Source organism: Cydia strobilella, chromosome 22 (assembly GCF_947568885.1).
Source record: "Cydia strobilella chromosome 22, ilCydStro3.1, whole genome shotgun sequence".
NCBI lineage: Eukaryota > Metazoa > Arthropoda > Insecta > Lepidoptera > Tortricidae > Cydia > Cydia strobilella.
In genome coordinates this window covers 7,282,555-7,299,794 of record NC_086062.1, presented here as the reverse complement: position 1 = coordinate 7,299,794, position 17,240 = coordinate 7,282,555, and the positions used below count along the sequence as shown (strand labels likewise).

The following is a 17,240-nucleotide window of genomic DNA, read 5'->3' as shown; positions in this document are numbered from 1 at the left end:
ACTTAAAGTACTTAAACTGTTACCAGAGGTGGTCGATATAGAACTTGTAAGTGGAGAAAGTTTTTCATAATATTAGAATACTCTAAATGCAAGTCATTTTGTAAAAGCCCATGTTGTAATCAACATTTATTTTGTTAATTTTTTTTGTTTCGTTGTGTTTAGTTCTCAAGCGTATCCAATGATTAAGTTATTTTGTGTTATAATGTACAAAAATACAAAGTTCTTGAGTAGCTTATTCAAGTACTAACTGAAAACCTAGATAAAAACTATCTGTCCTCACCATAAGCGCCAGCATTTAATACCCTACCACTTTCTCTCGCCACATCTCATGACTTGCACCAAAAGTGTAAGCCTACGCGAGATGGAACTCGTTTGAAAGATGTCTCAATCGGCCGGACCGGATCAATCCACAGATTGGACTTGTTCTTCAATTGAGAAATTATTGTAAACTATTGCTTTTAAACACTAAGCGCCACTTGCATCATGCCACTAACCCGGAGTTAACCGGTTAAACCGTTAACCCAGTGTCAAATTGTACTAGAAACCATGGTAACTCCAGGTTTAACCGGTTAACCCTGGGTTAGTGGAATGGTAATTTTAAATAAATAGACGATTAATTAAAATAAAGCATCAAGAACTAAACGCCTGCGTTTGAAGTGATATAAATAAATAACACAATTTATTTATTATTTACACGGGCCAAAGAATTATCGGCATTAGTGGGTTGCGCGATATATGCGCGGGCGCAGCGGGAACTTTGTCGGTCTCGTTCGTCACTGGCTAGGGAGGCTTTCAACACGAACTGAAAAAGAGCTTATAGGTAATAACGGTATTTTGCTGTAACTTCATTTATGTTAAATTGTAACAGGTATCAAATTCAAGTGCTACAAAATTAACGCTACAATGCTAACGTTACTTCATCCAAGAATTTATGGAAGATAATTCTGATAAGGAAATAACTAATTACAAATATAAACTCAAGTACCTATATTGATATTATTTTTGATCTCTTTTTGTTAAGTGAATTTAACTGTGGCCAAAAACATATTTCATACTATGTATCTACTTACGAGTTCTGAATGATTCACGGGTAGTTTCACTAGACTTATATTGACCGGGATATAGACCGGATATATTAGCTCATAAATAATACAAAAGGTAATCACGGTCTATATAAGTATGTATCTACTTATCTGTAAGCAATGCCCTAAAATGGGTATTACTGTAATAAACTTTAGTTCTTAACTAGATTTAAGAATATTTTGCAATACCCTCTTTAGGGTGCCATGTGTTCCTATAATTTAATTGTAACAACTATGTACCATGGTTTGCAATAAATTATTTATGATTTATGATTAATATCAGTAATTAGTAATTGTCAACACTAAGGTAACCTACATACGCTAATTACATTCATAAAACGTTACAGTACCATTGCCTAGTAACTAACCCGAGGGCAGCATTTCAGGATGAGCAGTAACGTTATTGAAACGACATTTCATTTTTGTTTAATATAGTTTTTTTAATATAAACATGGTTATAAAGAAATATATTTGATATATATGTTGAGGGGTTAAATAAATAAAACAAATAACTTTTTATGGTGTTTTATAATTTATAAGGTTATCAATACCGTTATAACGTTTAAACAGGAGGTAACGTGTGTGCGCGCTAACACAAGTTATTGGGTAGTTAGGACTTTATTAAAGGGATGCTAGATGAATAATGGTCCCTGGAGCCTAGATAGCGCTTATTTATAGTGCTTAATAAACTCACGAAGATATTGCTTGGTGTGATGAGTTGAGCAGTTAGTATAGTTTTATAGAGCTTTTGATTAGATTGAGATTAATATTTTTAGGTAAATGCAATATTTTATTTAGGTATCACATTTTAATTTACAAACTTTATCTAACGTATAAATATATCTATAATTTAAGTACCAAGAAAAACTTTGCTGCAATTTAATTTAATTTTTTTTTAATTCAAACTATCGAACCGATAACGTACAATTTAAAAGAGCAGCATGATTCAAGCTGTTCGGCTTACTAACACTACCGTAAAATGGGGTGAGTTGGAGCAAAACTGACATTCAAACCTCGGTAACATTTTATATTTATATATGCAAACTGAATGGTGTATATAATAAGTGTTCCGGACGTTTGTATTTTAGGTTTTATTTTATTTTGGGTAGTTCCATTTCATAACTTTGACGAAAAACAGGAAATCCCACCTCACCCCGTAGTCCCTCGTAATTGGGGTGAGATGGGTTTTCATACAAAGTTGATTTTGCAGGATTGTCGGATCAATTTTTTTTATTATGAATATTACAATAGTTTTATTTTAAATTGAAATACATTATTTTTGTAGTAGTAGCCTTTAAATCCCACCTCACCCCCCTTTCATCCCTTCTCTCGCCATTCATAACCAAACTCTCCCCGCGAACCCTACTCACCCCATTTTATGGTACTTTCTGACTAAAGCTCCATTTATTGATTGCCTTATTGAAACTCCTTAATATTTTCCCACATAATACCATGGTTAAATTAAACACCATCTAATTACCTATGACCGCCAAACTAAGCGCTACCGTTACCCTCTAATGGGTACAAGTTACCAAAAAACTCGTTCAATTAAAGAGCCCGAACGAAATTAAGCCTTCTTCGTTTAAAATGCATTAATCCGATCACTTGTCATGCGCCCGCGCGTGCTGTCTCGCTCTAAAACCCGTTCCGGCCTCTCGCTCGCACGCTGACAAAGATTAAAAGGGTACGAGCTGACTTTCCTATAATAAATAAACTTTGGTTCACTTTTTTTGACTGTTTCCTCGTTTATAATTATATTTATGTAAAAACCGTTATTACAAAACAAAATTTAAAAACATAAAATTATACTAACGGATTTTTCTTTTTAAATGCATTACTTTTTACTTTATTATTATTGATGATTTTGCTTATTTTATCATTATTCATTACCATCATCAAAAATTTAGCATATTTTACAACAACAATACAAAAAGTACTAGCAACTTTTTAATATAATACATGCGTATACGCATGCTAAAAATGTTTGATCATTTAAATCTTGGAGGAGTGAGCAGTTAGAAAGGAATCTTAAAATCAAAGAACGTATCGCAAAACGTAAGACCAAGATTAAAATTCCCCTTGAGCATTTGACAAAGGTTTGGTAAACATTCAGAAACAAATTGAACCTGCCACGTTGATTTGACACTTTTCAAATGGAAATATATTTTCGGACAAGTGTTTTTTTGCGCTTAAACGCTTGGCTTTGTACAAAAAACCCGTTTGGGTTCGCGATTATAATTATAGATTATAAATTTTAACGAGAAGAGTGAGCTTTACATGTATTTGTTAATTATTTGTATTATTCGGATTGTATGATCGATGTCCAGTATATAGTTATAAAAATCCTGTCAGCTATCGACAAATAATTTCAATAGTTTTATCTAAGGCTGCCCTTCTCCTGAGAAGATGAGCGGAGATTAGAAGATACTTGCGGGAATCAACCAATAGCATAAGTTCTCTTATCCGCTCTGCTGAATTACAACCAATACTATGTGTTTCCCGCACGTCTCCAATCATCTCCGCCTCACTGGAAAGGTAGCCTTAATCTGTTTAGATACATATTAGTGTTGCATGTTTTTGATTACTTCGTCTAGAAAAATAATAGAGACGTCCAGACATCACACAACCACATAATGCCTGCACGAATGTGTATGTCCAAGTAAGTTAACGGCCTAAAAACTATAAAACAACTAGATAAATTTTCCTAACTTTCCAAAAATCTTACGATAAACGAATATACCATTCTAAGTGTCCACTCTTTGTCATCTCTCTCACACAGTCGAAGCGCTCTTAAACTTTTTCGTTTTTCATTTTGGAAGTAACATGAACTCTCAATCTTGCGTTCAGTTTTTACGCTCGGTTTAACCAGACCTGGGCCTTAATTTACGATTATCGAATAAAGACATACACCTATATCGATTCCGGTTCCTATAGTACCTTGATTGTGATTATAATTCGATGCATGAGTTTTACTGAAGGTCTTAGAAGCGTTTCGAAGAATATTTTTATATCAGAACCGTGAGGGCATTTTACGGCTTTGGAAACGATTCTACAATGTTTCTGATTGCCAGTGGACTTAAAGTGCCATTTTTATAAAGGTCGTCTACATCAGCGCTTATAAAGCGCGCATTAAAAACGATAATTATGATATCATTACCTTCCTGATTGACAGCTGTTTTAATAACAACTTTATTTAAAATGTATATAAAAGTCGCTGCAAAAACCGGACAGCGAACATGGCTATTAACAATTTGGCCAGAAAAAACTGTTTATGCATAATGAACGGGATCGGTGCGAACAGCTATATTAAAAAGGCAAACAGGAGTTGCATTACTAGTCATCCTTCAAGAGGCCTTATAGAGAAAATTGACGTTACACAATATCATGAAATCATTACTGAACCATCGAATATATTCATTTATACCTCGCTTGAACTCGCGCTGCAACAAGAAAGAAAAGGGTACAAATTGAGTGAAAAAGTGTCCCAATGAACCTTTAAATTGTTCTCTATACATGCCTTGAGAGTATCTGGCTCATCAGTTCCGATAACATCTGTCGTCGTCGCGTCATTACAATTTAAGACTTGTGTCTTTACTTCCAGGGTGTAATTTACATTGTTTATATTAACGCTCATAGTTCCTTCACTACCGGGGCGCGGTAAGACTTGTGTATCCAGCGCGCTCATTTCAGAAACTACAACTCTATCACCGCCACTGGAAAGCTTGTTCTCGTTTGTATCATGATCAGGTTTTGATTCTGCATCAACCGCTGTATTTTCAACTTTGTGTTTAAAAGTTACAGTATCTTTTCCATTGGGTTTGTTCGCTGAATGAGCACTTATTTGTTTTGAGAGGGTTTTATCGCGGCACGTAGGCCCGATTTGAATAAAAATACAATTTATATGTGTTGGACAGTTCGGTTAGCCGGTGTAGAGTTACGGAGCCGGTTCGGCTCCCAATTTGCTGGTGCATTTCTGAGTAAGTTATTAAGTTTCGGCTTGTCGCAGGTTTGCGAAATTTTGCAGTCGACTGAAGGAGGTAATGAAGCGGATCTATATTTTTATATCTACGCTCTGTAGCCACGATAAGAATCAGATCTGATAAGTTAATGTGAGTAGCGTGTTTGTTTTCTGATGCGCATAATATTATCATTTGAATAATGATAAGTTCATGTCATCAGATTGTCAGGTGGTCAATAGTAATTTTAATGGCACTAATCTTTTAATGGGTCAATTAGAATAATATATATCCACAGCTACTTAGCCTAATCTGAATTTACAAAAAGTTATTTAAGTAATAATTGCAAATAAATTTTGCATTAATATTCCTAACGCAAAGTGACATAGCGTACTATAAAAATACAAGTTAAGAGAAAAACTTGTATATCGACCGGTAGACTACAGGCGTCATACTACATTTATATCAACGTCCAACCCTTTAGCTGAACTAAAAACCGTGTAACCCATATACGGGTGACCGCCGAAGGTCGTGTGTATGCAAATAGTGTATAGACCATCCGGTGCAGTAGACGAAATATGAGCCCGAGTCAACACCGCGTTCCTGTTACCCGTTAGGACGGTGTTATGCGAGATGTATCTATTCATTTTATAGGAAAAAACCGGCCAAGTGCGAGTCGGACTCGCGCACCGAGAGTTCCGTACTTTTTAGTATTTGTTGTTATAGCGGCAACAGAAATACATATTCTGTGAAAATTTCAACTGTCTAGCTATCACGATTCATGAGATACAGCCTGGTGACAAACAGACGGACAGACGGACAGCGTAGTCTTAGTAATAGGGTCCCGTTTTTTTATTTTATTATAAACTGATCGGCGATTGGCCCTAGTCACACCTGATGGAAAGTGAAGACAGGGCCTAAGATGGAGCTCACCGGTTCAGTAACAGCCTATTCACCCTTTGGGTACGGAACCCTAAAAATAATGTGAGAATGTGAATATATAAAGGGTTTTTATTCTCTCTAGTCTCTTCTGGTCAGTTATTTATTCATCTTTACATATTTTAATTATGCTACAGTACTTTAATATAACTATACTACTTCAGGTTAGTATAATATTCAACAACAAAAAGTAGATACCTACGAAAACAATAATGGCATTCGGCATAGATTTAATGTTATAATCGATAATGTTTTGTGAAGGAAAGGAATTCCGATTGAACCATGGCAATTACTTAAGAATTCTTAAGACGTGGAAAAAGCGTCTGTCTTTTTCCAAAGAAGTCATTTAGGATAGGTATGTGAAACATGCATGAAGTTAACAATCAATTGATTTTATTTTTTGCTTCTTAAACTCGAAATTCCAAAACAATCAACACATTTTCAATAAAAGTGATTCGCGTAAAGATAATTTTTCATAAAAAAGGATTGTCTTTAAGAAATCCGCTGAGCTAGATATGAAATTTCACATTGTACTGTGAGAATAGTGATATTGTTTTTTTATGTACATACTTAACAACTAAATTATTGAATAATTATTTTTAAAACAGTGTAACATGCAACATTCCAGAACAAATAAAGTATCATATCGCTAGAAAAAACGGTTGGCTACTTATTGCATGCAGCCATTTTAAAAATGGCCAAAAACTTCGTGGCTAATTGAGCGTATTATAAAGATGCGTTTATCGTGTAAGCGAAGCGGCGAGGCGAGGCAAGGCGTGCGAAGTCACCAATTCGGTATCGGTTTCGGTTTCCGAGTAAGCTGGGTTGGGTTACTTGCGTGCACGGTGGGTAAGGTTGGCATATTATAGTGCAAGTACCTACGCTTACGCCTTTTTAAATTATAGTTTATTTTGAGAAAAAGTTTCAATTCGACTTTACTTCTATTGAATTTAAGCCTTTTAGTAGATTGTATTAGTAATAAAGAATTAAAGCTGTAGCGATTTTATTATTAATATTTTAAGCGAGTCAAATCGTTCTTTGGCTGTACAATAAAATAAAATAAATAGTAGATTGTATTAAAATTGAAATGAAAAAAAAAACGAAATGTCTACAGATCACAAATACTTTGGTGCAACGTGCAACACAAAGTCACAGTTAAATTACATAGTTAAAAGATTAAATTACTACGGAACCCTAAAAAAGGAGATAATAATATGTAGGTACCCGTTTACGAGTACCCGAAAGGAAAACCGTCGTTATATTCGAATCTCGGAAATCGCAAATAAACACACGCCGGGCTCGAACCGGCGACCCCACGTCGAATCGCTAATACGCACTGCAGGCGGCTCGGGCGCATGTGCGAGCATATTATGCATGTGCAAGCATACTATGCATATGTGGGCATATTACGCCTTTGCAAGCATATGGCGAAGCATAATATGGAGGTTAGGTAATTGAGGAAGTAGCATTGGTTTGATTATCTGTACTTAGTTCTGGTGTGGTGTCAAACATGTCTTGGGCCTCTTATAGAGATGTAGGATAAAGAAAGTCATAGTTCAAATAAGCAACCCCGTGGACGTTGAGTTTTGTGAACGTCTATCATGCCATTATCCAAAATACGTTTCGAAATGTATAAAAATACAAGTGTTTTTTGATTTGTGTTTAAAAAAAGTCACACTACTGTATATAAGTACTACCCCGCCGGATCCGGCATTCGCCTCTGCAGGGTTTGGTCATATTCTTTAGTGTAATAACATCTATTTCAGTTTACAAAATAATATTAGATATCCTAAGACTCATTATAGCAGCTTGGAAAATCGCGACCAAAACTATTGAAAGAGCAGCAGTTTTTTTAAGTTACCAACAGAAAATTATCACCTTAGTTGGTTTGGTTATATACAAGTTTTATGTAATTATATTGTAGGTAACATGTATAATTTTAATAAAATGAAAAAGCCACCAGGAAAATGGCGAACACAAAATTTTGACTAATTCGCACGCATGTCTCCATGACAAATGTACTTAACGGCTTTTACCTCTTAATTCCATCTGTCAGTGAAGGAGATCGTAATCAATAATCATTTATGGTCGGAATCATTAAATGATTTATGCAATCAAATTAAAGGGCTTGTACACGAGAATAATCACCGCAACGTGTGATTTAAAATTCTGCCTTTACGAGAACCATTTAATAATCGATCACTGCATTCGGCCCAAAAATGTCTTAATACGGTACCTATTGAAGATTAAAAATAAATCTTGTTCAGAAGTAAGAAGTTAAGCGTTTTATTGTCTCGTTAAAAAAAGCTAACACTAAGTGCCAGCTAGATGCACCATCCGCAACGTCACCCGGCGCGCCGCGGCGGTTTACTATGAAACTTTCCATACAATACAATTTTGCGAACTCTTTAACGATGACAAACAGTTTGGTGCAACCGACCCTAATAGTTTAAACGCTAGCTAGGTAGTTATATACATAGTTGTTGACACTAGTAAAGCTCGTTTTGCAAAAAGAAAACGCGGCCAAATATAGATTTGACACTTTTAACATTGCTCATAATTGCTTAGTTTTCTAACAATTGTATTTAAATTATAGCATTCGAAATAAGATTATTTAACAAAACTCGTTTAAATGAGTTGATTGGTGTAAAATACCCCGTTGCGAGTTATATCCGTCGTTACTAGAATGCATGCCAATTTTAACCCGTGACTTCAACCCTGTCCCTTAATAGTCCTTCGTCCTATCTGTCATCAATTAGAACCACACGCGACTTTAAACCATAACTCAAACCAACAAAGTTTAGGTTCGAACGTGTGAAATAAAACGAATGGTGGCAGTCGTGAGTTCAAATCCTAATTAACACCTCAGTGAATTGATAAATTGAGCCGATAGTGTACACTGCTGGCATTTGTCGGGCTTTTGCATATAGTTTCTATGATTCTGTTGGGTTACCGTTGATTTGGCGTGCAAGTATTTTTGCAATCCAGTTTATGCTTATGGTGTTGTTTTTTGAAAAGACGGTAGCTCACATTATCGTCTCTTTACAAAACATTTATCGACGAATCAGTACTGCTTACAAATGCTTTAGTGAAACACGTATTTAAGTATTTTTACAGTACATATGGTGCTACTTTCTCGCACTAGTGCGTAAAGTGCACTTTTCGTGCATATGCCGAAAGTTTAAAGGGCCATATGTACTGTAAAACGTTGTTCGATACACGTGCGAATAGGTAATTCGCAACTCGTCTCGATTTAAAACACTCCCTGCGGTCGTGTTTTAATCTATCGCCACTCGTTTCGAATTTCCTCTTTTCCGCACTTGTATCGAAAATAACTATTACAGTACATATGGTGCTATATTACCGCCCTAGTGCGGTAACTAGCACTATACGTGCGTATTTATGTCGAAAATTGAATGGGCCATATGTACTGTAAAACGTTGTACAATACACATGCGAAACGGTAATTCGCAACTCGTGTCGAAAAATATTTACTAAAGATAGTACAATCCCGGACCATCTAATGATTCAAAAAAAAACTATTTTGGATAGTAGTTATAAAATACATAAGAAAAAAAACTTTAGATGTAAAAAATACGAGGTATTTTTCGTATTTGATGAAAAACAATCTTTGAAAGGTAGTAAAAGCGCTCAAATGAGCAAACCTTGATTAAACGCCCAGCAACCATCAGCAATATTATCCGTCTCGGTATGCAAACTACTATTGCTCGCAATAAAGACGCTAGTGTTACGAGTAATATTACACACTAACTACGGCAATATTATAGGCTAACGGCAATACTGCCAATACAAGCCAAACTGAACCTTAAACGCACTGTCGCAAAACATCAGATTTGTATACACAATGCGAAGTCTCATGTAACTGACACAGGCTTTAAAGGTCTATTTTTCATTGGCAGCCACGCTAAAGTGCAGCTCGGGTGAACGCTGGTCAGCTTACGTCTTTACTGCGTCGTAAAACAAAATTTCTTTAAGTGGCTTTTGGTATGATTTTTTAACAACAGAGCCAGCTATTTGGATTTTACACCAGCCATATTTAGTGAGGGTGATTATTTCTCTTCGTCTAACTACTTTGGCTATTTGCTTATATTGCTGTTCTAAAATACAAAAGATATAGAACGAAGTGTGAAATCACTGGAAAAGATAACAGGGTATTTTTTGACAAAATAGAAACTATCTTTATAATTTAGTAAAATTAATGCAGAGAAGAATTGGGAGAACAAAGAAGTAAGAGGATTAAATAGCTGGATTCGAAGATATTCTGTCAAATCTCTTAAAATAGTCGTGGCGTAGGAAACCGAAAACCGACTCGAAGAACCGATCGCTTGGCCAAGGAATCAGAATATCCGAAAACATTGATAAATACGTTACGTACACTACGTATGTTATGAGTGTAGCAGTAAGTAATTGTAGAACATATAGTGTCTTTCTCACCAGGGTGCGTAGCCAACATGCCAATCGTTTAATATGCTCCGTAGCGAACGAAACGAAACTGGCACAGTCGCAATAATAAGGAAGTGATGGTGAAGACACAAAGTGTTTCGTTGTCGTAGAGCAACCAAATATCACCTTGGCTAGGCACCCTGAAAGCCACGAAAAAGTTCTCCGAGCAAGCTCGACGCTCGCGCTTTATTTTTCTTTTGTTTGTAGCAATCGAGCGAGTTCGGTCGTAGAGTTTTCCTAACGTTCGAGCCGAGACATTAAAGACTTGAGTTGAGGTAGATCGTTTCTGGATATGGTCCTTTGATCAAAATCTCAAACATTCAACTCAACTGTTCAAGATATTTTGATAATATGCTTGTCAATAGAAAAAAGGTTATCGTCCCATGGAAAATTTGAATTTCGCCAACTATAAGTATATCTTCACTTACCTCTTAAGGTGTTAGCTCCATACAGCGGATGGTCGTAGGTGACGGGCCGGTACGCCGGGTGCAGCGCCGCGAGGTAGCTAAGTTCGCTGGTCGCGCCAGCCGCCGCTGCCGCCGCAGCCAATCTGGAAAAGAAACAAATATTTTCTACATTAGATAAGGCAAATGGTATGTCAAAAAGTGATTGGATTTATACAAATGTCTTATTGCTTTTCCTATTGACTAAATGTTTAGCGAAAGGCGAAGGAATGATCCTATCAAAAGTTCCATAACCGCTTTTAAGGAAAGTTTTTAGCTACCTATTCCTTGGTGATTCTTTCAGTTTCTTCGCTGAAGTGGTAATTTTGATGCAAATAAAGTGGTCACTCTCTAGGTACTCTTATTTACTGCACCTACCCTAACAAAAAGTTTTCCAGCACATCGTTAAGTTAGAAAGCTAGTGCTGGGCTGGAAAACTTAGTTATTTTTATTAGCAGTGGCGCAGCTCGGATACCCGTAAGTAAGAGAATGTTAATTTTGATTAATTATTTGCACTTCTATCTCATCAGACACGACTAATTTAAACAATACAATGCCAGAACCGATCCACAGGAGGCCTTACAGTTGATGAGCAAACTAGCATAAGTCCAGATTTAACATTTCTCACAAAGGCACAATACCCTAAGTCTTTTTTTGGGCCTATTGAGAGCAGTCGAGCGACGGCGGGCCCAAGGTCTAACAGTGGGGTTCCGCGGCAAAACGAACCCTTGCGATGTCTAGACGGTGAGGTGTCGCAAAAAATAAACATTTTGGTATATGGTTTGAAGTTGATGCGCGAATTTCGAATTGGTTTAGAAGTTTCGTTCTTCCTCTTAGTTCAATAATTTACTAGAGTAAGACCAAGATAAGTCTGCAACGATTTTGATAGCACACGCAGTGCAGGTGTTATTTTAAATGTCAAACTTCTATGAAATTATGACGTATAAATAACACTTGCACTGCGTATGCTATCAAAATCGCTGCAGACTTTTCTTGGTCTAACTCTACACATTCTTCACAATTTTAGAATAAATTCCATTTACTGTAAATTTTGTATCTATGAAAACATTAAGATAAGTTGTCTTTTTAAGGTTTTTTTTTTCTTGTCTGTTTAGTCAAATATTTTATCCTAAATTATATTAAATTGACAACTGACATAAATACACATTTTTATTACACATTACAATGTGTAGGCAAAGATCATGTAAACACAATTCAATCCTATCAGCAATATCAAACGCGCGCGCGCAAGCAATCCTAACAATAAAGCGAATAGCGAAGCACTCCGTAATAAAATTATTAAACAAATCAACCTCATAATAATGCAGCTCCACAAAATTGTCGGGTGGGCCGGGAATAAAGAAATTATCCAACTTACCAGCCCCGGCCGATTGCGCCCGCCGAACAAAGACGTAGCTTTCAAAAGAAAAAAAAAGATGGCGGCCGAGAAAATAAACAAAACAAGTGCAACAACACTCGTGCGCCTGCGCCCCGCGTGACGTCTTCATGTACCCTGTCCTTTTCACACACGCGATTATTCCACCCTTGCACTGCTGCGAGACTGAGACAGGGATAGAGCTCGCCGAATAGAAAGAAAGTTTTGAAGCTATTGCTGTGGATGTGAAACAAGTTTAACAGATTTCGCGCAGACAGGCGGTTTTTGATTTTGACGTTTTATTTACGGGATCTTTTGTTTTGATGAAATATTCCGGGTCTCGTATAAGGACAATGTGGATTATATATTTTTGTTTTGTTTTTTTACAGCAACGGTTATTGCAAGCGGTCAGTATGAGGAATTATTGAGCATTGTATATTACCGTAGTATACAATGTGTGTGAATTATGACTCTAATTTGAAATTCAAAGCACCATCGAGCTTTCGCACCTAGGCGAAGCAGAGGCTGGAATAAGATAGCACTTTATTGTCATTCAAGTTTTACTATGATACAACATTCATGTTACTTAGTGTAGTGCAATTTTTAATCTGAAAAGGCCTCCTGGCTTTGATCTTTAGGGAAAACTAAATCTTTAGATACATTTTCAAGATTTTTTTAATCCACATTCAGGACGTGTTGTAGCATTATCAAAACCAAAGGCAAGAACGAACTAAACTAGTTCCAAGTTACCACTTTTTCCATCAATTGGCAATTAACGCTAGCGAACCTTAAATGTAGCACATTTTGAAATTCTAAGTGCACCAGCAAAGACTCAATCATGTCACGTTGAATATTTCATCAGCCGTCCGTATGTTTCTTGCCGTATCTCCCGGTTTTTTCGCTTCATTCCCAATTAGTTTTTAGTGCTCGCTACACGATGCGCATTTGTTTTAATACATCCTGGTGGCTGTTGTTTTGTTTCTTAGTGCATTCAGTGGGTTTCGTAATTTGAATGTTTAGTCAGCTATGTAATTGGCTATCCGAGTATATATGCTCAGTAATGCCCTATTTCTAGTTATAAACATATAAGGATATTCTATAAGGATTTTAAATGTCATGACACGTGTCAATGCTACATTAAAATTGTGACACGAGAACTTAAATATTTGAATTTATAATTAAATTAAAAGAAGCGAAACCGAGGTGTATTATAATTTTTTTAACATAATTATATAGTTTGTATGTCTGATATTAGCCTAATATGTGATATATCACAGAAATAAATAGATAAGTATCAGTAATTTTGTTTTCTCAAGATCAACAACTCTTAGAGGCTAGAAATATTTATTATTATTAATATACATAATACATATGTTAAAAATCTGTTATGTTTTGATTTTTTCTATATGTTTAATCTGGTTTCGCTAAAGTTTGATATGTATGAACATCTCACAATACTTATAACTATGTATATGTGTATTATATCGCAAATATGTGTCAAAAGTCACAGGGTGACCATCATTTTTTAAAGCTTCTACATTAAGAGATTCATAATACATTCTACAACTAAGACTTACCACAAATTAAACAGTAATTAATTATTTATTACATTAAAATGATGAACTAACATGGTCTTATACATAATATAACATTCCTTGATATTATTTTTAGACCGCATGCTGTATACCGGCTTCTAGAATTTATTATAGACAAATATAAATTTACTATTTCCTAAAAGAAATGCAGACTCGTACTCCAAGCAAACCCAGTACGAGATCAATTTATAAGGAACGAGGAAGGCTAAAATAAGGGCATATTAAAGCATTAGTGTCATTCTAAATACAGCCCAGAACCTAGTCCATCCATTGTAACCAGTCCACTGACATGTTCCTATTAGTGCCTCCTGACTATAGGTCCGACAATCATCGTTCGGAGCAGATACGATCGACGTCATCAATAACTTTAGGATCAATTCTCAAAACAGCTTATTTAGCTATGTGACTCCACTACTAAATTAGACTCTAAGTCTTAATTAATTAGGTCCTCTTTCAGATGGATGTTTAGATGGAGATACGTTGTTTAATAAAGCTTGACGATCTGATGCGCCTGAGACTTTAACATTACGCGTCACCGCGTGGTATGAGCAGGGACAATGTATTTATAAAACGTATATTTGTCTTACAGCTCGTCACTTGTGTTATTTGAACTGTAGATTCTTTATAAGTGTTTGTTGTCGGAGGTCAGAGTTATATCGCCTGTAGCTACGAAAGTGGTAGGTATAAGCTTTGTGATTCAGCTCGGGGTATGTTGCTTGGACCAGATTCCGTCATTACTGATTGTAAAATTCGATTCATACGACTAAGATGACATCTACAATGAGTCATGGTCAAGTAAGCGCGTGGACTTCCGGTTCGAGCGCCATCTTGATAGTTAGCATCGTGATTAATTACTTTGTTTTTTGCTTATTAATATTGTTTAAAGTGTAATATCGATAGCTTATTATACAGTAAACTAATGTGGTAGTGTGCAGTGAATGGAGAATTAATTTTGAAGCGCGTTTAACCACCATCTTGGAGTCAACGGCCGGTAGTCCACGTGCTTCTTGTAAAGACTAGCTATCGATTTACAAGAGCTAACAAATCACCGTACACTGTCTTGTACAACCGTACAATTTTTGTCGTTTGTAAACCTCTCAATACCTTGATACTGGCGAAATAGTCCCACTGGGCTGAAGCCATAATTTTAAAAGAAGAAGAAGAAGAAGTAAGCGCGTGTATCCAAACATTTCTTACAAGTTACAAAACATTTAAAAATAACTTATCGTAGTTATTTGTTTATAAATTAATATACCGTGGTCTGAGTTCGCACAACACAAGCCTTTTTGACTTTACTGTAAGTAAAAATATCCTATATAATATTTATAGCACATTTTTCACAAAAATTATCTGTGTAATAATAACCTTATTTGCTAGTAAGGAATATCATATTGAGATCAGAAAGATGATATGATATGTTCAAGAATAATCCACTTGAATTTTTAAAGCAACTTAAACTAGATCAAATATAGACATATTGTAAGTAATTGAATTATTATTAACGGCTACTTCATATGTTCATGTAGACCAAACATAATCATTACTTATAAAAATTAGAAGCTTTATTTACTAACATACTAACTTATGCTAACAAAAAACTATGCTTATGTTAAAAGCTGTAAAACATGGCGAAATTAGCTTGGACTTTACGGGAATACCTAACCGTGACCGCTGATTAGGTCCAAAAGACACAAAAGCCAAAAAAGTCATAAACAGGTTATATATCTTCTTTATTACCAAGCTTTCGTCAGCTGCGTATACGCACCACTTAATCAGTCTTTGCGGACAAAACTGCTTTTATACGACCAAAAGGTCGTATAGGACACGATATCTAACCAGACTAAAGCTATTTTAAAATTAGATTGGTTTAAAACGTTTAAGCTCATTCTTAAAGGTCTAAAAGTACTGAATACAGATTTATTGAGGTGGCTTGTGAAAAAAGAAGGTCACTTGAAAGGATAAAAAAAGGAAACTGTCCACGTATTTGGTGAGAATTAAAGCGTGAAGCTTCGAGTGCCGGGCTTTGATTTATTTTGTGGTTTTAGGTCGGTATTAAAATTACAATTGGAAATGATATACTTACTGGGAAAATATGGTCGTTTATAACGTATTTTAAAATAAAAGAGTAGGTAACCTTATCATGAATGTGCCATGACTATACTAGGAAAAACGTTAAAATTTATTTCTTAATCTTAAGTGCTTCGAAGCTAACAAAATCATAGAAGTTTGATGCTAGAATCATCTGGAACAAACGAGAAAATGAGACATGCAGGCTGTCAATCAAATTAGGAACCCAATTATACCAACGTTTTATGTTAAAAAACGTAAGAGCTGTTACAAGTTACGAAGTTAATCTGACAAATAGGTACGTCTATGGATATAATATTAACTTTACTACCAAGTAAAAAAATCTGAATAGGTAGGTATACTACTTATACACATGTTATTCACCGAACCAATCATGTAGGTTAATCACCACCTAAAATAACACCCTGTGCACGGACAGTCTTCCAAGAAGGGCTGAAGTGGACACCGCGGGAGACTCGCCTTATTGTCCGACGCCTTATTAAATTTATGGTCACACTATGTCGAGTTTTTGTTAAAGAAAGCAATCAGGGTAGCCACCTATGTTTAAATTTGGACCTTGTTAAAACGTAACAGTACCGTGTTTTGAGTGAGGTTTTTAATCAGTTTAAAGTCCTGAAGACTAGACAGGAAGCCATTTTGTTTTTTTTTGTGGCATATTCTGAAAATTATCTACCTACTGGGTATATGATTGGCGAATGGGTCAATCGATGGTAGCAAATTGAGCTACTAGGAAGTCAGTTTTAGTTTTTTTTTTATTCGCGCCGCATATAGGTAATTTTAATTGGTTAACAGTGGCGTGTAGCTGATATTGTTTCCTTTTTTTCAAGATATGTCAGCCATTTGGAAACTAATTACTCTAATTAGTTACATTACCTGTTATATTAGACGCCTAATCACTGTTAAAAAGTAAATTTTACAAGCTACATAGATGAAGAGTACTTAATGTACCAAGTTGTATAACGTTTTTTGAGACATAAACGACTTAACTATGAATAGGTTCAGTGGAAACTACCTAAATAATTAAAATTCCTTTACAGTGGCAAATGTACGTTATAGTGAACGGCTACGCAATATCATACATATTTTATATTATGCTTAACCCGTTCGCGTCTTTTCTGTAGACATCGCAAAGTTCAAGGAAAAGAGTCTACGCTGCACCCTTACAAGCCGCGTAGCCAACACGCCAATCGCTTATGGTCCGTAGCGATCGAAACGCTGTCACTGTCGCACTAATATGGAAGAGTGATAGAGAGACACAAAGCGTTTCGTTGTCGAAGCGATAGCGATTGTCACCTTGG

General features: G+C 35.8%; 1 protein-coding gene across 1 annotated transcript in view; it reads right to left on the bottom strand.

Moving 5' to 3' along the window:
- The window catches only part of LOC134751381 (transcriptional activator cubitus interruptus), a 127,484-nt gene that overhangs the window by 26,929 nt on the left and 83,315 nt on the right, over nt 1-17,240 (bottom strand). Inside the window, exon 4 of the mRNA XM_063686739.1 lies at nt 10,870-10,991. Coding sequence (XP_063542809.1) covers nt 10,870-10,991 — 122 coding nt within the window. The remainder of the gene's footprint in view (nt 1-10,869; nt 10,992-17,240) is intronic.